The 18,239-nt window shown below is 47.2% G+C and overlaps 7 protein-coding genes across 7 annotated transcripts; 3 read left to right on the top strand and 4 right to left on the bottom strand.

The window, feature by feature from the left end:
- Nucleotides 1–1,866: 1,866 nt before the first annotated feature.
- Nucleotides 1,867–3,142, bottom strand: F5Y00DRAFT_239565 (Rhodanese-like protein). The gene is made up of 3 exons (XM_048008098.1): nucleotides 2,880–3,142; nucleotides 2,240–2,699; nucleotides 1,867–2,185 (listed from the first exon to the last, which is right to left on the bottom strand). Exons 1-2 carry the CDS (start codon nucleotides 3,004–3,006, stop codon nucleotides 2,344–2,346), a joined length of 483 nt encoding a protein of 160 aa, XP_047863926.1. The 5' UTR covers nucleotides 3,007–3,142; the 3' UTR covers nucleotides 1,867–2,185; nucleotides 2,240–2,343.
- A 194-nt stretch (nucleotides 3,143–3,336) lies between these two features.
- Nucleotides 3,337–4,926, bottom strand: F5Y00DRAFT_239564 (uncharacterized protein). Its single transcript, XM_048008097.1, has one exon. It carries the CDS (start codon nucleotides 4,845–4,847, stop codon nucleotides 3,441–3,443), a length of 1,407 nt encoding a protein of 468 aa, XP_047863925.1. The 5' UTR covers nucleotides 4,848–4,926; the 3' UTR covers nucleotides 3,337–3,440.
- Nucleotides 4,927–5,231: 305 nt separating this feature from the next.
- On the bottom strand, nucleotides 5,232–7,802 carry F5Y00DRAFT_239563 (transcriptional adaptor-like protein). The gene is made up of 2 exons (XM_048008096.1): nucleotides 7,313–7,802; nucleotides 5,232–7,223 (listed from the first exon to the last, which is right to left on the bottom strand). Exons 1-2 carry the CDS (start codon nucleotides 7,403–7,405, stop codon nucleotides 5,730–5,732), a joined length of 1,587 nt encoding a protein of 528 aa, XP_047863924.1. The 5' UTR covers nucleotides 7,406–7,802; the 3' UTR covers nucleotides 5,232–5,729.
- Nucleotides 7,803–8,435: 633 nt separating this feature from the next.
- Nucleotides 8,436–10,210, top strand: F5Y00DRAFT_96443 (galactose-1-phosphate uridylyltransferase). The gene is made up of 4 exons (XM_048014380.1): nucleotides 8,436–8,616; nucleotides 8,687–8,738; nucleotides 8,792–8,927; nucleotides 8,988–10,210. The coding sequence occupies exons 1-4, from the start codon at nucleotides 8,516–8,518 to the stop codon at nucleotides 9,860–9,862; spliced, it is 1,164 nt and encodes a 387-aa protein (XP_047863923.1). The 5' UTR covers nucleotides 8,436–8,515; the 3' UTR covers nucleotides 9,863–10,210.
- F5Y00DRAFT_96438 (transmembrane domain-containing protein) lies at nucleotides 9,971–10,756 on the bottom strand. Its single transcript, XM_048014379.1, has 2 exons — nucleotides 10,630–10,756; nucleotides 9,971–10,538 (listed from the first exon to the last, which is right to left on the bottom strand). Exons 1-2 carry the CDS (start codon nucleotides 10,690–10,692, stop codon nucleotides 10,080–10,082), a joined length of 522 nt encoding a protein of 173 aa, XP_047863922.1. The 5' UTR covers nucleotides 10,693–10,756; the 3' UTR covers nucleotides 9,971–10,079.
- Nucleotides 10,757–10,904: 148 nt separating this feature from the next.
- Nucleotides 10,905–12,327, top strand: F5Y00DRAFT_239557 (NAD(P)-binding protein). Its single transcript, XM_048008095.1, has 2 exons — nucleotides 10,905–11,212; nucleotides 11,293–12,327. Exons 1-2 carry the CDS (start codon nucleotides 11,069–11,071, stop codon nucleotides 12,145–12,147), a joined length of 999 nt encoding a protein of 332 aa, XP_047863921.1. The 5' UTR covers nucleotides 10,905–11,068; the 3' UTR covers nucleotides 12,148–12,327.
- A 541-nt stretch (nucleotides 12,328–12,868) lies between these two features.
- F5Y00DRAFT_239555 (nucleoporin-domain-containing protein) lies at nucleotides 12,869–18,189 on the top strand. Its single transcript, XM_048008094.1, has 3 exons — nucleotides 12,869–13,674; nucleotides 13,736–16,893; nucleotides 16,984–18,189. The coding sequence occupies exons 1-3, from the start codon at nucleotides 13,344–13,346 to the stop codon at nucleotides 17,710–17,712; spliced, it is 4,218 nt and encodes a 1,405-aa protein (XP_047863920.1). The 5' UTR covers nucleotides 12,869–13,343; the 3' UTR covers nucleotides 17,713–18,189.
- Nucleotides 18,190–18,239: the final 50 nt, after the last annotated feature.

The following is an 18,239-nucleotide window of genomic DNA, read 5'->3' as shown; positions in this document are numbered from 1 at the left end:
TAGTTGCCCGTGTCCATATCGTAGGCTCTAGTACATTATTTTGGGGGGGGGGGGGCACAAGATTAATGTCGTAACAGTACATACCTCAGCGTACCTAAGATTGCATCCCTTATTATCATAACCCTTATAGATAGCACAGTTAGATCAACTCTTTGCTTAACCTACGTATACATCGGTGGCCTAATAAATAACCCCTGGTATTGTGCTAAAACCTAGAGTAAGTGAAATAGGCAGTGGAGTTTTAGGGCCAGATTCAAATCACTGAACAACTTTAAGGTAATTCCCTGATACTTAATATAACAACATAAACACATTTTCTACTTTTTGCCGTAAAATATCATTCATTAAAAAACTTCTGAGGCCTGGGGTCAAGGTTAATATAGCGTTATATAGGAACTACTCCGTAGAAAGGTACAAGGTATTAATGCCGGGCTTGATTTCTGTACTTTTAAAGATCATCCTAGCCTCACAAGTTCACTCTACGTAGAATTTAGCCTATAAGAATTAATAAATATTCAAAGGACCAGAAAACTACAGAGTGAAGAGATTGCAGGTATATATAATTCAAGTCTCCGAGCTATTCTATCATGAGAATCGTCTTCGAGCTTCCATAAAATGCCTATGCATATAATTTGAGTCTTTTAAATTACTACTAACTCACATTAATATCATGTTGGAAACCTCATTATATACCTAAGTATAGTTATGGTTTATTATCACATACACTAAGTCTATCATAGAGGTGGTGAAAATATCTGACATTTTTATTTCTAGGGGTTAATTAGGTACATTGTAAAGAGAGAAATAAAGCATATTTATTCCATATCTCAAACTTCATAAATCTCGGTATCAATCCCCATTTGGGTCCTAGTTAGGCCCCATAGAGCGAGGACACCATTGTCTTAAAGCTCGAGATAGTCGGCTGTTGCCTTGTGGGTTTAAAGCTTCACCATTCAGCCTTCAACCTCCCATGTCTCTATGACCACCACATTGAAATTGTCGTCGCCGGAGTATTTCGGATGTGGAAAATAGGTAATTTTGTCTAAGGGCTCTGTTGCAGATTCGTGTCTCGTAGACGCTCCGAATTTATCTGCAATGATGAAGAAGCATACACAAGGAAGGTATGGAGCGATCGCGAGATATCTGAGGATTCTACCCATAACCCCAGCAAGCTTTTTGCAGAGTTTTGTAAGTTTCCGGGCTCGATAGCGGAGGTGCTTCATGAAATAATGCAGTTCGATCTCGAATGTACCCGCTCGGGTTAACCTTGGAAGTGTACTAATGGATACGCGACGGCGTAGTTCATCCCGATCGGTGGGTGAGCGAACCATGACTTCAGATTTGAGATGCTGAGTGCTGGGAGTCTATCGGGGTATTTTCTTTTCTTTTTTCCAAGCTGGATCAGGAAGGGAGTGATGGGCTATCCGAAATAGCTACTAGATGGAAGTATATGGTATATCTAAAGACAATTGCTGCTCTATATATGTTGGTATATCCCCTACCGAAGAAAGTTCTGCCCTATATTAGAGAATTCCCCTTGCGTCAATGTGAGAACTCAAATCCTCTCGATCTTATTTAACTATGTCTTTATTGTATATCTAAGAATGGGGTTTCTCTGGCCAAAAGCTTCTGGCCTCTCGGCAAGCATGAAACGATCGTGTAGATTTTAAGACACGCCGAGACCTACTTAAATTCAAATTGAACTCATATGGTGAGACAACCTTGGCTGGTTGCTTATAGAGCCATTTGGTATGCTCCAAATATAAAAGTATAATACTATATTAACATGGAAAATATAAACAACTTTATATAAACAACGTCTATATATTCTCTTATGATCTGCTAACATGATAAACTTCAAATATACTTCAACTGTCTGCGTAAAATCAAATCTTATTCCACAGCTCTTAAAGAGAATCACTGTGTATGTCCGCACCATAAGGGCTATACAAGGTATAAAGCCCCGAGCGTTAAGGCCCAAAAATCTGGTTTTATGATAAAAGACGAACCCTGTACAGAGCTAAGCGCCACCTGAAGGGGCCAATGCGTACTGAGGTTCAAAGTTTTGACTAAATAAACTATGCTTGATCTACAATGGAATGTCACGTCTTGATCTTGACGTCTAGAACTCTATTTCGCCATCCCGAGGGCTGCATGTAGCTGCGTGAAGGAATTGGCCCCTCCTCTGAGCATTTGTGAGTGGAAGAAGTTGCCAGGGTAGGTGATAGAACAGGCTTACCGAATATAACCCACAACCACACTCGCCAATTAGACATGTTTCTTGATCCATCTTGACAAAAACGCCAATCTCTAACGCTACGGTTTTCTGGTCGTGGCCTTGGTCTAATACCCATTCTCCCATAACTCCTTTCTATACGCCTCTGTGAGACGCTCATCAGGGCCATAGACTTCCTGCCAGCCGACGAAGCCCCTATCTAGAACGTAGACTTGCTGTTGCTTGGCCGCTTTACCCTCCTTTTTAGCCTCTACCTCCTCCGCAGCCCTCTTTACTGCAGCGGCTGCCGCTTCCTTTTCTCTGATATATCTGAGGGCGGCGCTAGGACCGCGCTGCTGGCTCAAGGCGCAGTGGAAAATAACTATGTCCTTGTCGGCGAGCTTGCGCAATAGGGTGGGCATGGTAGCGTCAAGGCTGCGGCTAGGGAAATGCAGCGATGACTTGATGTGCCCGCCTATGTGATCTGTGCGCCGGTATAGAGTTTATATTAGTATGCCCTTAGGTATAATAAATGAGACGGGGGAGGTTATGCCAAACCAAGCCAAATTTAGTCAACGGGCCATTCCTCTAGGTTCGTCAAAAAGTCAAAGCCTTAAAAAGGAAGCCGGGGTACGATGTGGCATAAAGTGAGAGCAATACATACCGTCGTCTCGCACGTCTACAATGGCTATGGTTCCGTCTGAAGACGGTGGGTTCGCGGTGACAAGTAACATCTCAGCTAGCTTTGACGCAGTGATGCGTTGTAGGCTAGAGATGGTTACCATTGACATCTTGAACGTAGTGGAAAGTTATCTGAGTGTAGAGTAGCTTAGGAGTTGTCTAAAGAGTGAACTTGGAGCCAAACGATTGCTGGTCAAGATAATTTTTAAAATTGATGTCGAGGTTGTAAACTTGAGTTCTTGCTTAAGTTCTTGCTTGAGTTTCTGCTTATTAGAACCATGAAGATTAGGTACATGTAACTATATGTCTTTACTAGAGTACGGTTATGCCTACTAGGTATGTACCTTAGGTAGGTAACTTAAATAATTCATTATGTAGGTAGGCATATGCACATAAAGAGAATATGTTTTGGATACGCATGCAGGTACCTAAGGGACCCCTTTCACATGTAAATTGTAGGTACCCAAGGTACCTTTGTTATGATTCTATTTGTTCTATACGATACTCGCATCTAAAACAGATGCTACTCTACTAAAGACATGTCTCAAGGCCACATACCATCCCACATGTAAAGCCAACCTTCCCAGTACTTTTCATAGTTGCCCACAAGATACGACAGCCCATCCCCTTCCGATCCGACCTTATAAGGTCTCGTATAGATACCTTCCGTCTTTAAGTGCCGCTTCATCGCTATGTAAATCGAGAAACTACTCGGCATTGTGCCTACAAAGTAGTCGCTTCCTAGGAGGACGATCAAATCGATTAGGCCCTGTTGATCCCAGCTCAATGACTCCAGTTCTTCCAGATCTTCGTCCTCTAATAGATCTGTCTTGCTAACCACTCTCATCTGCGCCATTTCGATGGCGGCCCCTGCAAAATTTTGCGCCTCGAGAGGGTCTCCCGTGGCTATATACGCTGCTTCAAAGCCTCGTTTGGTGGCTTGCTTTAGATAGGCTTCTGTCTGAGTAGTGTACGTCGGCCAGAAACTTAGGGCGTCACTCTCTGTTCTCAAGTGTACGCCGAGGAATTTGCCATTCTCGACTCCGTTGGCCTTCGCATACGCATGCATTTTTTGCAACGTAACCTCTCCTAAGCGGAGTAGCTGGTCGTTGAATTTTAAGATGTTACCGAACGTATTCGCAAATTCGGGGCCATCACGATAGATTTGCCAGTCCCAGAGAACACCCCAATTAAAACGTATTAAGCGCGGGTGATCCTTCGACGGTGGGAGTTGTCCATTCTTAGGATCGTTCAACCACCTGCGGAATCTATCACCGAAACGATCCGTATGACGATTTTGATCTCGCCAATCGCAGCCTTCGCGATTTCCAAACTTCTTGGGTGTGATATGCTCGATATTAGGCTTGCTGCCTATGCCAGGTATATCCTTGATATTATCGTAGAGCGTGATCTGGGGACAGCTGAGGGCAAAGGCATCTTTGAAGTGCTCCTCGTTAAACATGTAATCGAGTGGTAGATAGTCAGTGAAGAGGTCGGCTAGATCTGTCTCATTGCGTTTTCGGATCTTGGGCATAACGAGACCCGTGGCGCCAGCTTCGAGACCGTACCGTATACAGGTCTGGATGTAATTTCGTATATTACCAATCCCACCAGAATTGTTGTCGCAGATGTAAACTAACCCTTCTACCCATATGGCCTCCTTGCATACCCTTTGTAACGGCCAGCCGATAAAGGGAGCGTCGGGAGAGGATAGGTCGACATCGCTGTGGGGTTGGGTCGGAGGACTGTTTGAAGATGAAAGGGGAGGCGATGAGTTCGGTGGTATTGTCGGCGTAGTACCTCGTATGGTGGATGTATCAAGCCATCTTTCAATAGAGGGACTTGGAGCTCGGAAGGTCCATGCCGCAATGAGGAGGACTATACAAATGGTCGGGAGGAGGAGGTTTCGGCGCGGCATGAAGCCTACGATTGTTTGATAGCCAATTACCATCGTGGGAGGGGGGAAACGGTCGCACCAGGGCGCGGACCGGTAGGTAGAAATAGGAATGGTCTAGGCGCGGTTAGAACGCGGTTAAGGCGATTAGAATTGGGGGGGGGGGAGGGGGAAGGGTGGAGTGTAGGTTGTGGCTTATGTTTGCGGCTTTGTTTCGGAACCCAGGAACATGTTAGTCCAAACTTTAGCTAAAATTACCTACGTACCTGCCTCCTAGGTACATAACTAATGTTCTTCCCATACACTGTGTACCTGTATGTAGGTATCTTACACCGGGCTAGGTACCTAGGTAACCTGTGTATGTAATGCATTAACAGGTACCTACCTAACATAAGGTATATACATTAACACGGGTAATTTCGCGCTGTGCTGAACACGCACCGAGAGTTGTCTTATAAAAGAAAACTGTATTGAGACATGGCGAAGGGACTTGTAACCTTGCATAAGCTACTATCATGTCATGCACTTATTCCTGCTCTTTTGCTCTTTGGTCGCAGTTAAAATACACATCATTAACTACCTAAGGTACCTAACGTATGGTACGTTGTATTACATTATTCGGGTGACTCGTGCTGCAAGAGCTTGTCTAACTGAAATCATCGCCCATATGAATGCAAAGGACCAGGCCGTTGTATTAATCACGGATTCTACCGTAGTTCAAGCTCTACGGAGTAGAACCTGCCTGGCTGAAGCGATGAATGTGCTGCATATGTCATCAGCCAACTTGCACCCCCTCCCCCTTCTGTCTTTATTTTTGGCAGGGTTGGAGGATATACACCCCTTACTCCAACATGCTCGCAGGGAAAGCCCCACCAAATTATTATAGGATGCTGGGCCGGTAGCATCTGATAGTATTCCTACACTTGCTGCCGGAAAAGCTTAAGCTTTAGCAATCCAACCCGAGTTGATAAAGAAATCGAATATCCTGCTCCCCTTCTGAGAGTCTAGCCGAGAAATCTCCTTCACTTGCTTTTTCTTTAAGGCTCCGTTGCCTTTTAGACCTTCCTTGAATACCTGTTCTTTTATCATCAAATACGGCTTCGGTTGTAGTCGACAAACCTTACATAGTTCTACTTCCTCCGGTGTAAGTAGATGTAAGTCTGGGGCGTTGTCTTGGGTCAGTGCTAGTGGCTGTACGCCCGAAATAGGCTGCGAGATGAACTTCTGCTTCCCCGATGCAAGTGTCCCGTTGGTCGTAACTCCGTTAGGAACTCCGTTCATGTGCCCATTTGCGAGCGGCTTGGGCTCGCCGTTTGTTGATGCATCTGGGGCGTCTTGAGATATCGTCCCAGCTGTAGCAGGCCTGAATGGGAGCTCGGGCGCTACGAGCAGAGCGGCTCCACTGGGTGGTTCCGGTTGAATGCTTTGCTTAGATCGTTGCGCCGAAGCTAGTCGTTCGCGATCCATCGAACCCATCGGTATAGCCTTCTGGATGCGTTGACTTTTCTCCTGTTCGTACTTTTCCCCGCTACGAAGATCACCAATCTTCATGTTCCTCCATTCCTGCAGCTGGGCAATGGCCTGCCGAAGATTCAACTCGTCAACCAAACCTTGGCAGAACGCCTCAAAGTCATCATGGTTCATCATGCGCGCAAAAGGCTTGGCTTTGCTCAAAAGGTCTCGTTCTTCCTTGGTTCTCTTCTTCTCCTGCTTGCTATTTTCCCTATATTCTAGCAGATTGTGCTCGAAAATCACTTTCTTTCGTTCCACGCGTTGGGTTAATCGGCAGTTGTAGATGTCCATGACCGTGAGTTTGAGCTCCATTTCCGGTTCTAGGTTTCCTGTATGGGGATTGATACCGTCACCAGGGTCGAATTGCATCAGTTGGACTGCCTCTTCGGCCTCGTTAGCATACTCAGTCTCAAACTCGAGTCTGCCGGGCATATAGCCTTGAATCTCGTGACAGGAAGGCACACTGGCCGTGGGCTTCGTCTTGGGCGGCATCGGGGGTGCATTCTTCTGAGCCTCCCTGCGATCTTCGATGCGTCGCTTCTTGCGCGCCTGGAATTCTTCGCGGGATATATCTTGCGCTAGTTCCATGTCTGATGGTTTGCAGCGTTCCGGAAGCGGGAAACATGGCGAGTCAACGTATACCTTGAGATAATGGTCCCTAACCTCATCTTTGTGACGGTAGCCGCCAATGTGATCTGCAATATCGGCCCATGATCCAAGTCCGTAAGTCTCGCAACCTTCGAGAAGCAGCAGCTCTTCGTCTGCACCCCAGTCTTTGTCGAAAATAGGGAATGAGTTCTGTTCGATGACCTTGTAAGGATGGGTAGCTGGTTGATGAGAGCCACTCGCGGCGCCCATGGAGAAGCACTGGACACAGAGGTCGTACTCGTTACATGCGCTGTGAGCGCATCTTATTCGGACCTGTAGGAATAGAGTTCAATTAGCACTGATAGAAAAGCTAGATAGGTGAAGAGAGAAGTAGTAATAGTAGGGACGCGACGAAGACGTACTGTAGAGGTGATGTCTGCCGAGCAAACATCGCAAACATATTTAACACCACTCTCACCACCCCTGGTGGCCGTCTTCTTGCGGATGACACCCATGTTGTCGTCCAGTGTGAAGTTCGGGATGACGAAGTCCGGTTTGGAAGGACTTCGAAATTAATTATCAGATTGTGGTTGAGATGGACTGATAAATGCACGCCGGCCGACGACTGAGAAAGATACCAAGGAGGGGTATCAACAGGATATCGTACTTGAAGTGAGCGGAAGATATGATAATTTATTTTATTCTTTTTATTTGAAGTGTCCGACGAAGAGTATTGTTGATTTGATGTTGGGCGACGAGTAATGGAGGTCAGTCGGTGATAGTGGATAATAGTTGGATGCCTACTACCAGGTATGTAGGTAGGTAGGTACCTAATCAGAGGTTGCAGATGCGAAGTGCGTCGCACCGATTTGACAAATAGTATCATCTGCTTTAACCCGCAAAAAAGGCTGAGGCTCTTTAGTCACGTGAATATGCTTTACTTATTTGACGGGCAAGTACGAAGTACCTAACCTAACGAAGTACCCCAATATTGGGAAGATGTATCATGCAAGCTACATATTTAGGTACCTAAACTAATGCATTTGCAAACATTGAAAATTCAATATTTCTAGGTGCACGTGTACGTCTATTGTGTTACCTCGTAATTCTCCTTTCCCCTTTGTGGAAGGTACGAGTGAAGAAAGCGCGGTATTTTCCCAAGATGTAAAAGGTAGGAACTACCTCTCTATGTAGTTTTAAATGTTGTTCATGCTATTCGGCCGACGTAACCACCGAGATACCTCGCAGCTGTCCAATTGCATCATAGCACTTACCCAGGTACACTATGTAGAATACCCCAGGCGGGGTTGTAGTTTCTTAACCCACTACATACATGAGGTATGTAATGCCATGTGGACCGATAATCAGGTACATACAATACAATATACACCGCAGCTATCCGTCTCCTTGCCTCTTCGCATTCTCACATCTGCTTGCTTTCTTTTTTCTTTTTTTGTGAGGTAATTACTTGCATATCTTCCTCATAGAATAAATAATACTCCTCCATCGTGTTAGTTCAAGCTTCGAATTGCGTCGCTTTCTGCGCGATAAGGGCGTTCTCATCTATTATATACATCTATCAAACTTCGTCCTTATAGCCTGGCTCAATCTTTCCTCCAGTCGCTATGCCTGACAAGATTCTCGACGATATCTCCCATCGGCGCTACAATCCACTGAGGGGGTCATGGCTCTTAGTCTCCCCTCACAGGACGAAGAGACCTTGGCAGTAAGTGTGCTGTGATATATCTATGCTTTGTATGAGGAGGAAATGAGTTGCTCACCAGGTTCTTGGCCAGGGGTCAGCAAGAAGCCCCAGGAATCATCACACTGCCTGAATACGACCCGAAGGCAAGCGATACTCCCCCATAATACTAGAGACGTTGGTCGCTAATAGAGTCAAGTGTTACCTCTGTCCTCGAAACCCGCGAGCGCAAGGCGATGCGAACCCCGACTATAAGCAAACCTTTGTGTTTGTAAATGACTATAGTGCCGTAAAGGAACAACAGCAAGATTATGAGGCAGAGCCTTCAAGTCATGGTAATAAGCTTGCCCCTTACCGCCTCTTAACTTATGGTTCAGCTTAGTTAATCCGAGTAGATCTCGCCTCACTGCTGCTTCGCGCTGAGGGTGTCAAAGGCAAATGCTTTGTCCTTACCTTTTCACCCAAGCACAACCTCACCCTCGCCGACATGCCTGCGGCCGAGACTCTCCCAATTATTGAGACGTGGACAAGGATTTATGCTGTCCACCTCGCGCCGAGCAACCCCCTTTCTCAAGTCGCCGCCAAGCTCGATCTCCTAAATCGCGAAGCACCTCCAGAGTCACTCGTGCCGCCGCCCTCGCAGCAGTTGCGATATATGCAGATTTTTGAGAATAAGGGCGCTGCAATGGGATGCTCAAACCCTCACCCGCACTGCCAAATCTGGACAACCAGTACACTGCCGGAAGAACCAGCCGCAGAAATTGTTCAGTTGACCAAATACAGAGCCGAGCACCAAGGGCGACACCTGCTGGAGGATTATGTCAAGCTAGAATTAGAGAAACAGGAGCGTATCGTGTACCAGAATGAGTCCTTCCTGGTGGTCTGTCCGTGGTGGGCTATCTGGCCGTTTGAGGTTATGATAATCGCCAAGCGGCATGTGCGAGCGTTAGTAGACCTGACCGAACAAGAGAGGTTTAGGTTTGCGGATGCGATCCAGGAGGTAACGAGGAGATATGACAACTTGTTCGAGACAAGCTTTCCGTACAGCTCTGGTATTCATCAAGCTCCGCTAGACGGAACAGATGAGGAAATCGAGAACAGTTGGTTCCACATGCATTTTTATCCGCCTCTACTACGGTCGGCCACCGTGCGAAAATTCTTAGTTGGATATGAATTGATGGCCGAGCCGCAACGAGACATTACCCCCGAACAAGCCTCGGCGAGGTTGAGGGATTGCGCGGGAGAGTTATATCGGAAAAAACTCCAATGATAGGGGGGCGTATAGCGAATGGCGAAGACAATATAGCAATAGACGAGGTATTTATACCGGATAGTTGGCAACATACATGGGCAGAACTTCATGGCCTTGGTATTATAGATGCGTTCCACATCAAACTCGTCGATTATGTATGCTGATTACTTATATTATTGATGATATTATACCCATTACGCTTCTTTCTCCCCCCGAAAAGTCTATCCCTTCAGGCTTATACTTCGACGTAGAAGTTATATTGGCTGGTCATCCATACGATACCAACGGTGGCAAAGAAGAAGGTTGACGCAATTGGACCCATGTGCGCCGTTTTATAGATAGCGAATTCGGAGCCGAAATGCGCAAGTGCAACGACGTAGGTCCACAGGGTGATTTGGTAAACGGGAGCCAGATGAAGATTGTAGCTAGCGTAGAAGCGCACGATAGCCGAAACGATAGTATAAGTACCGAATAATCTGGCAGCGAGGGGGGTGACCTGGTCCTGGGTACGTCCGGCTTTAGGATTGGACGTTGCGGATGCAGGTACAAGTTTCCGAGTTGAGTCTTCCGGATCGAAGGTAGCCGACTTGGGAGATAGGGAGGGGTTCGGTACGAACTGGCCGTTGTAGAGGCGTCGGGAGAAGTGTAGTGTTATATAATTCTGAAAGGCATTCCCAACAGCGAGCACAGAAGTCTATGGTTTCGATTGGTTAGCTAGAAACAATGAGAAGAAGAAGAAAAAAGGGGGAGAGCTAGAAAGGTAAAGTAAAGCGAATTTCGCATACCAGCATCATATAGTACGGGAGATAGCCTTTGGCGGGCGGAAGATAGTCTTTCAAGAAATCCATGATGATTGATGTTTTTGTGGATCTTAAAAACTCCGGTCGGTAAACGGGGGATGCTTGATATAAATATAAATATAGAGAGAGGCCGTCAAGATGCAGGTATGGGCAGTTTATAGGTGTTTATATCGACTAGGTACATCCTAGCTTCCACCAAGCTCCGAGGTCCGCCACTAACCTATCAGGTATTAACGTAGCACCTTAACACCTTAGCTTCCAATTAGTATTAATTATAACTCGCACTCGGAAAACCCTAACAGCACACTTACTTTAGCACACTATCGACTCTACCTAAATCTTACCTTTCTTCCTTTCTTCCTACTTTTGCTCCATACATACTGATACATACTGGAGGTACCTGTCATATCTCATTGTATCCAATATGGATTTTGTTAGCGATGGTCTCGCTTCTGTTCCACAGAGTGTGCTGTTAACCTTTGCGGGACTGGGAGCTCTCTTTACAACATTCAAAGCGTTAAGCTTTCTCCGTTTACTCTCAAGCACATTCATCCTTAGTGGGACCAACGTAAGTCTCTGTTTATATACTGTTTTACTCCTTCGTGTATGCTATCTCTTCGTCTAACGCCTGGGCACCCCATGATTTAGCTTAAGAAATATGGAAAGAAAGGTACCTGGGCTGTTGTAACGGGCGCATCTGATGGCTTAGGAAAAGAATTTGCTACTCAACTCGCTGCCAAGGGCTTCAACCTCGTCCTAGTGTCCCGTACCTTATCCAAGTTAGAAGCACTATCGCAAGAGCTAGAAACAAAATATGCGGGACTACAGACGAAGGTACTCGGCATGGACTTCTCCGCCGACGACGAGGCCGACTATGCTCGTCTCGCCAACCTGATCACCGCTCTCGACATAGGCATTCTGATCAACAATGTCGGCCAGAGTCACCACACCGCTGTTCCTTTCCTACTCACCGAGCCGAAGGAGCTTCAAGATATTGTCACCATCAACTGCCTAGGCACTCTCAAGGTCACACAGCTTGTCGCTCCGGGAATGCAGGCCCGTAAACGTGGTTTGATTCTTACGATGGGTAGCTTCGGCGGATGGATCCCGACCCCTTATTTGGCCACCTACTCGGGTAGCAAGGCATTCCTGCAGTATTGGTCTTCTGCTCTTGCGGCGGAGCTTAAGCCGAGCAACGTCGACGTCCAACTCTGTCTCAGCTACCTTGTCACGACAGCAATGAGCAAGGTACGACGGGCTAGCGCACTTATCCCTAGCCAAAAACAATTTGTGCGGGCTGCTCTAGGCAAGGTGGGACTAGGAGGCTGGCAAAGCGTGGCATATACTTATACACCGCATTGGAGTCATGCGCTGATGGCCTGGGTTATTGAGAATACCCTTGGGGTTGGTCACTGGCTTTGCATCTGGGTAAATTTGAAGATGGAAATGGATATCCGGGACCGTTATCTGAAGAAAGCAGCCCGGAACGCTAAGAAGGAATGATCAAGTCCGAGGCAAAGCTCTCCAGGAACTGAAAAGGAACAGTCGTAGGCTTGGTGTAGGGATAACTAGGTACCTAATGGAAAGAGTTGCTGTTGGAGCTGCCTGTGTTTATAGAGGTAAAGAGATGACTGGCATCGTACTTTAAGTATCTAATTTATATTTGACTTGATATTCACTTGATATTCTTATTTTTCGCTCTTAGGCCTTAGAGAAGGCTCATTTTTTTATTGCCTTGAGTACGTCTAGGCTTGTTCTATTGGAGTTAATACGTCATTACCGTATTAATATGCATATTCAATGACTTGCTACCTGGTCTGTACCTAATGTAATAAGCTTCAATATTTTTCAACATAAGATTACCTATCATTTAGTCACTATAGCTATTTTATACCTAAGCATTAACTACCTTGGGTAGCCTAAATATTATCAGCTTGCAGCCAGGAATTTTATGTTATGGTAACACAAAGTTATTGATGTCTTAAATGGCATTGTGCTTGGAAAATAGAAGTGAATGTCAAAGAATGATTTGAGCCAATGACGTTGCTGTTTGCTTGCCAGAGTATCTAGATACCTGCGTAAAGTAGGGTACATGTATGCAGTACTCAGCATGTAGTCCCACTTATTAGCCCAGCTTGAAGCTTGATTGGGATTAGAACGATTAAGTCGCGACATGGGAAAAAAATGGACAAAGCTACAACCTCAGCAACCAAGCAACGAAACTTGAAGCGCGTGTCGTCAAAGCTTCCCGCTTTCGAATTTCGAAAAAAATAAGAAGCATATTTCCAACTCCAGCCTTTTTCTCTCTCCCTCTCTAACACTAATACCTCATCTTCAAAACTAAGCCCCGTCCAAAGCTGACAGCTAATAGCTAATAGCTGGTAGCTCCCTTTTCCCCCCCAAGATAAACTTCTCTTAACTTTGGGAAATTTGGGCGACTTAGGGACGGAATTTAAAAAGAGGGAGCATAACCGTGGTTCCCTTCTCTCATCTTCTTGCGCCCTCGTCTGTTAGCATTCTAGAAGAAACCAAGCTTCGACGTTGCCATTGATGATCCGATAGCAGCTCGGTGCCTTGCCCGCCTGCATTGGCCCTCTCTCTCCTTTCAATCTTAATTGACCAATCCCTTCATCCTTCCTCGTTGCCGCGCCTGACTTATTATATTCGGGCGCATACGAATACCCATACGCATCGTCGCCATGGCTTTTCCGCAGACGCCATCTCATGCACTGCCCGGCGCTTTCTTGCATACTCCTGCTATTGCATCGCGCTTCAACGCCCAGCAAGATCCGGTTCGTCGCCGTTTATTTCGGGATAATTCAGTTCCTAGCGGTGAAGTCGCTAGATTCGGTCAAGAGCATGGCCTCGGGCTTAATGCTCCCACCCAGCCCGGCGAAGAACAGATCATGCGAGCAGGACTACAAGCTCAAAACACGACTCCTCAGCCTCCACTAGCTAAGGCTGCTTCCTATATCAACAATGCTCTGGCTAAAGATGGCGATTATCCACAGCTTGATTCCTACTGTAGACGTGAGTAATATCTATACATTCTTATTAACAGGGTTAGTTCTAAAGAGTACACCTACCGCAGAAATATCCTCCGACTACGATGTCACTAGAGATGACTCCGCTTGGGCACCTTTCCAGAAAACGAATATGTATCCCATTCCTCAAAACGTTCTCGAACAGTATAACAGGGCCGAAGTATCCACGATGATGGGGCTGTTCGCCGAGCTGAACCACGCCTGGGTGACGATTGACAATTGTCTCTACCTTTGGGATTATACTCACCCAAATCCGGAGCTTACTGGCTACGAAGACAGCCAGCATAGCATTACCGCCGTGAAACTCGTCGCCCCCAAGCCCGACGTGTTCAATAAGGTCATTACGCACATATTGGTTGTAGCTACGACCTCAGAGATATTCCTCTTAGGGGTCGCGGCCAAAGATGCTCCAGGTGGCGCAAAGAGCATTGATCTCTACGGTACGAAGATGTCGTTACCCCTAAAAGGTACAGAAGCGCGTGTTATAGCCGGTTCCGCAGACGGCCGCATATTTTTCTCCGGTCAGTCGGATAGCGATATTTATGAGCTTAAATACCAGCAAGAAGAGAAATGGTTTACCAACAGGACGGAGAAGATCAACCACTCATATCGTCCATGGCGTGACGCAGTCCCTAATCCGACAAAAATACTTTGGGGTAAGGTTACGGATGAGCACATCGTGGATATCGTGGTGGATGATAGTAGAAGCCTTCTCTACTCCCTTTCTAATACGTCGACCGTACGCACTTATCACATGGAGCCGCCGAATAAGCTCACCAAGGTTATCGAAAAGACCAAGGATGATTTTTTGCGCGATATCGCCCACGTGCTTAGCGTTGTGTCGCCTCTGCTTAACGAGCGCATCGATATCGTGTCGATTAGCCCCATCTCCGCCGTTGAAGATTTCAAGGTTCACCTTATGGCCCTGACAAATACGGGATGCCGTCTCTTTATGAGCGCTACTAGCGCTGCCTCCTATATGTTGGGTTCCTCGGAACAGGCGCCTCAGAGCATGCAGCTCCAATGCATCAAATTCCCTCCGGCTGACCAACGAAGGTCTAGGGTCGACCGGTTTGGGGGCCTTGCTGACCAGGTCGATATTCACTCAAAATCTCTCGAGACGAGTCGGCGAGGAATCCGCTTCGCTCCGGGTTACTTTCTTGATTTTGTATCTAAAACGGAACAACCCAACGGGGATCTTTTGTTCATGTCGGCCCCGGACAGCGGTCGAATCAATCATGGACGCCAGACTCAGAATATGCGGTACTATGAGCATGCCAACTGGATCGAAATTGGTAGTAGAGCTGAAGATGTCGGTCTTGTTACCAGGCCTTTCGCTGCGACCAACCAACCTCAAGGCTTTGGGAATGAATTAGCGGTCCAATTCGACGATCCGAACGGAAGCGAGTTTGCTATTCTGACAAATACAGGAATACATCTAGTGCGTCGCAGAAGACTGGTAGACATTTTCGCCTCAGCTATTAGGGCGGCTGCAGGAGATGAAGGTGTAAAGACTGAGGTGAGCAAGTTTCGCAGTGCTTATGGCCATGTCGAGACTATCACTGCTGCACTAGCCGTTGCGTGTCGCCAAGGGGATAATGGGCGTCCTGGGATAGCCCGTGGCGCCATCGACCAAGCCACCCAAGACCGAGCAAAGCAAGTCTATATCAACTTCGGCGGGAACCCTAGGCTTCCCGAGCAGGATGGACAGCCAGCGACGGTTGAGATGGTACAGCCTTCGACCCGGCACGCAGCCTTAACTCTATACCTTAGCCGGCTTGTCCGATTATTATGGAACTCGAGAATCGTCGGATTGGGGACCGATGCGAGCGGCGCGCTGGCGATAACCAGCGTCATTCCAATCGATAAGTTAAAGGAAGTTCAGGCGAGCGTAGAGGGTCTGAGGAGTTTCCTAGATGCGAACCGGTCGTTTATCCAAGGTCTCTCGGGTCCCGCAGATTTACGCAGAGCTGGAAGCAAGCAGGAGGAACTTGGCTTTCAGGGTGAGCATCAAGCTATGCGCGCCTTGGAGACATTGATGATGGGTATTACTGAAGGCATATCTTTCGTTACGACCCTATTCGATGAGCGAGTTACAGATATATTCGCTCGTCTTGATGACACATCGCGGCAACAGCTTCGCGATCTCACGTATGAGCAACTATTCTCCCAGGACAGTGGAAAGGAGCTCGCCAAGATCCTCGTCAAGGCTATTGTCAATCGGAACATTGAGAACGGATCCAATGTCGAAACCGTAGCAGATGCGCTACGTCGTAAATGCGGTAGCTTTTGCAGCCCAGACGACGTAGTCATATTTAAGGCCCAGGAGCAATTAAAAAGAGCGTCGGAACCGACTCTGAATCCGAACACCTCCCGTACACTTCTTCACGAGAGCTTGAGGTTGTTCCAGAAAGTTGCAAAAAGCCTCACGCAAGCAAACCTCGAGTATGCGATCGAACAATATGTCAGCTTGAGATACTACGCCGGAGCTATTCAGCTCTGTCTTGTCGTTGCCAGCGAAAAGGATCGGGGCAACGCTGCACTTTCTTGGGTTAACGATGGTAAGCCCGTCGGCGACCCCAGGGCAAGGTTCTTTGACGAGCGCAAAGTCTGCTACAACTTAATTCATCACGTTCTCCAGGATCTGGATGCCGCCTCCAGCCGGGAGCCCGAAATGATCGACGGAAAACCGACACTGATAGCAACCAAGCGCGCAGAGGCTTATGATGTCGTCAGCAGCTCGTCAGACGAGGTTTTCCATTTTGACCTATATGAGTGGTATATACAGCAAGGGTGGACCGATCGCCTTCTCAACATCGACTCGCCGCATGTAACAACTTTCCTCCGCCGTCTAGCTTCCAAGGATGTCGAGCATGCAGACCTCCTCTGCAGGTTTTACACCATGCGCAAGCAGTACTTCGACGCTGCTAAGGTCCAGGCTGAACTCGCGCAATCCGACTTCCCAATTTCTATTAAAGATCGTCTTACCCTGCTCAGTAAAGCGAAGACTAACGCTAGTGTTATGACCGCTGGCGTTAGCCGGCAAGAACAGCAGCTCCTCAATCATGAGGTGACGGAGCTTCTCGAGGTGGCTCACATCCAGGACGACCTATTAGAGAGGCTGAGAGTGGATAGCAGAATCCCAGCGGAACGCCAACCAGATATTGAGAAGACCTTAGATGGTCAAATTCAACCTCTCTCCGAAGTAAGTATTTTTCTTTCCTCTTGTGTGCAGATATACGCGCTGTTTGAAGGTTACAAATCGGTTTCGGGGTCGCTAACATCTGTTACCTAGCTCTTCAACGGCTACGCCGACCAAGCTGGTTACTACGATCTATGCCTTCTTATTTATCACGTTGCCGACTTCCGAAACTCCACCACCATCGCTCAGACGTGGAGCAGTCTTATTCAGCAAACTCACGAGAACGTCGCGGAACAGTGGTCAGCATATAACATAGAGCGCCGCAAGCGTGGAGCACAGGGAGGAGATCCACCTCCTCAACCGTACGAAGTGCTCGTTGGGCAGATCCAGGACATCTGTCACCGCTCTTCCAACGACTCTTTCATATTCCCCGTCCCTACTCTGTTACCGGAGATCTGTCGCTACGCCTTTGAGAATGCACAGGATAGAAGAATCGCCGCGGATGTCAACTGGCCGGTAATCGTCTTCCTTAATCTGGGAGTGAGCTTCGACCTCGTAGTTCGCGTCCTCGAACAAATGTTCGAGGCACAGGAAGTGCCCTTCCGGGGCCCTGGTCGCGTACGAATCGTCGAATGGATTACGTTTGCTGTTAGTCAGTGGATCCGCGATTTAAATAGGAATGGTCGCCCAGAGGCGAGGTTGGAACCTTGGATCAATGACTTGATTCTGGAATGCGAAAGCTGGGTGTCTACGAACTTACGAACTAGCAATGATGGCGGTGCAGACATGAGAGATATTGCACGCAGCGTGAAAGAAATAAAGCGAGCTGTGGAGGGATTCGTCGCATCACCAATAGCTAATAGGAGTATGGGTTTCTATTGAGAAAGGGTAATCCTAGTCTGAGGGGTTGCTCGGAATTTGGAAGCTCGAGATATTAGGCGGCTTGTTATGTGCCGGGTGTTTGAATAGCAAGGCTCTATACAATGGGGTTAAAAAGAAAGTGATAATAGGCGTCTCGGCATTCTAGTATACGAATACTGTGCATTCAACGTGTTGTTAGCAAGGTCAGACCTGGTTTGGCCGAAGCGAGTTGTTGTCGGTGATGCAATCGAATCAACAGGCGGAGATATTCCAGTGGTGATATTACGATGCCGGTTAGTGTCTATGGGGAGTAGGATAGGCAGCATTAGTAGCTACGGGATCCCGCGGAGCATGTTTCCGTAGCGTTCTTTGGATGGATGAATATACCGCGAGGCACGCATAACTCAACTCTAAGTGATCGATTCGAGCTTCTTAGTTGAGAAAATCTGCAATCAATTACATTCTGGGTTAACCTGGGCATGTGGTTTTCAGGTATTATCAAGAATTCACCAGAGTTGCGTTGTCGAAAAGTTTTCCCGTAAATAAAT

This window comes from Daldinia vernicosa, assembly GCF_022497035.1.
Source record: "Daldinia vernicosa strain CBS 139.73 unplaced genomic scaffold F5Y00scaffold_29, whole genome shotgun sequence".
Taxonomy (NCBI): Eukaryota; Fungi; Ascomycota; class Sordariomycetes; order Xylariales; family Hypoxylaceae; genus Daldinia; species Daldinia vernicosa.
The sequence above is the reverse complement of the archived record's forward strand: the minus strand, read 5'-3'. Positions and strand labels throughout refer to the sequence as shown.

What these genes read in the sequence shown, in the direction of transcription:
- F5Y00DRAFT_239565 (XM_048008098.1), bottom strand. Translation starts at nt 3,006, where the DNA reads ATGTCAATGGTAACCATCTCTAGCCTACAACGCATCACTGCGTCAAAG. An exon ending in TGTAGACGTGCGAGACGACG is followed by an intron (nt 2,700 to 2,879) that starts GTATGTATTGCT and finishes ACCGGCGCACAG; the next exon opens with ATCACATAGGCGGGCACATC.
- F5Y00DRAFT_239557 (XM_048008095.1), top strand. Translation starts at nt 11,069, where the DNA reads ATGGATTTTGTTAGCGATGGTCTCGCTTCTGTTCCACAGAGTGTGCTG. An exon ending in TCATCCTTAGTGGGACCAAC is followed by an intron (nt 11,213 to 11,292) that starts GTAAGTCTCTGT and finishes CCCATGATTTAG; the next exon opens with CTTAAGAAATATGGAAAGAA.
- F5Y00DRAFT_96438 (XM_048014379.1), bottom strand. Translation starts at nt 10,692, where the DNA reads ATGGATTTCTTGAAAGACTATCTTCCGCCCGCCAAAGGCTATCTCCCG. An exon ending in TCCCGTACTATATGATGCTG is followed by an intron (nt 10,539 to 10,629) that starts GTATGCGAAATT and finishes TCGAAACCATAG; the next exon opens with ACTTCTGTGCTCGCTGTTGG.
- F5Y00DRAFT_239563 (XM_048008096.1), bottom strand. Translation starts at nt 7,405, where the DNA reads ATGGGTGTCATCCGCAAGAAGACGGCCACCAGGGGTGGTGAGAGTGGT. An exon ending in CGGCAGACATCACCTCTACA is followed by an intron (nt 7,224 to 7,312) that starts GTACGTCTTCGT and finishes CTATTCCTACAG; the next exon opens with GTCCGAATAAGATGCGCTCA.
- F5Y00DRAFT_96443 (XM_048014380.1), top strand. Translation starts at nt 8,516, where the DNA reads ATGCCTGACAAGATTCTCGACGATATCTCCCATCGGCGCTACAATCCA. An exon ending in AGGACGAAGAGACCTTGGCA is followed by an intron (nt 8,617 to 8,686) that starts GTAAGTGTGCTG and finishes GTTCTTGGCCAG; the next exon opens with GGGTCAGCAAGAAGCCCCAG. An exon ending in GGCAGAGCCTTCAAGTCATG is followed by an intron (nt 8,928 to 8,987) that starts GTAATAAGCTTG and finishes TAATCCGAGTAG; the next exon opens with ATCTCGCCTCACTGCTGCTT.
- F5Y00DRAFT_239555 (XM_048008094.1), top strand. Translation starts at nt 13,344, where the DNA reads ATGGCTTTTCCGCAGACGCCATCTCATGCACTGCCCGGCGCTTTCTTG. An exon ending in GCTTGATTCCTACTGTAGAC is followed by an intron (nt 13,675 to 13,735) that starts GTGAGTAATATC and finishes CACCTACCGCAG; the next exon opens with AAATATCCTCCGACTACGAT. An exon ending in AAATTCAACCTCTCTCCGAA is followed by an intron (nt 16,894 to 16,983) that starts GTAAGTATTTTT and finishes TCTGTTACCTAG; the next exon opens with CTCTTCAACGGCTACGCCGA.
- F5Y00DRAFT_239564 (XM_048008097.1), bottom strand. Translation starts at nt 4,847, where the DNA reads ATGGTAATTGGCTATCAAACAATCGTAGGCTTCATGCCGCGCCGAAAC.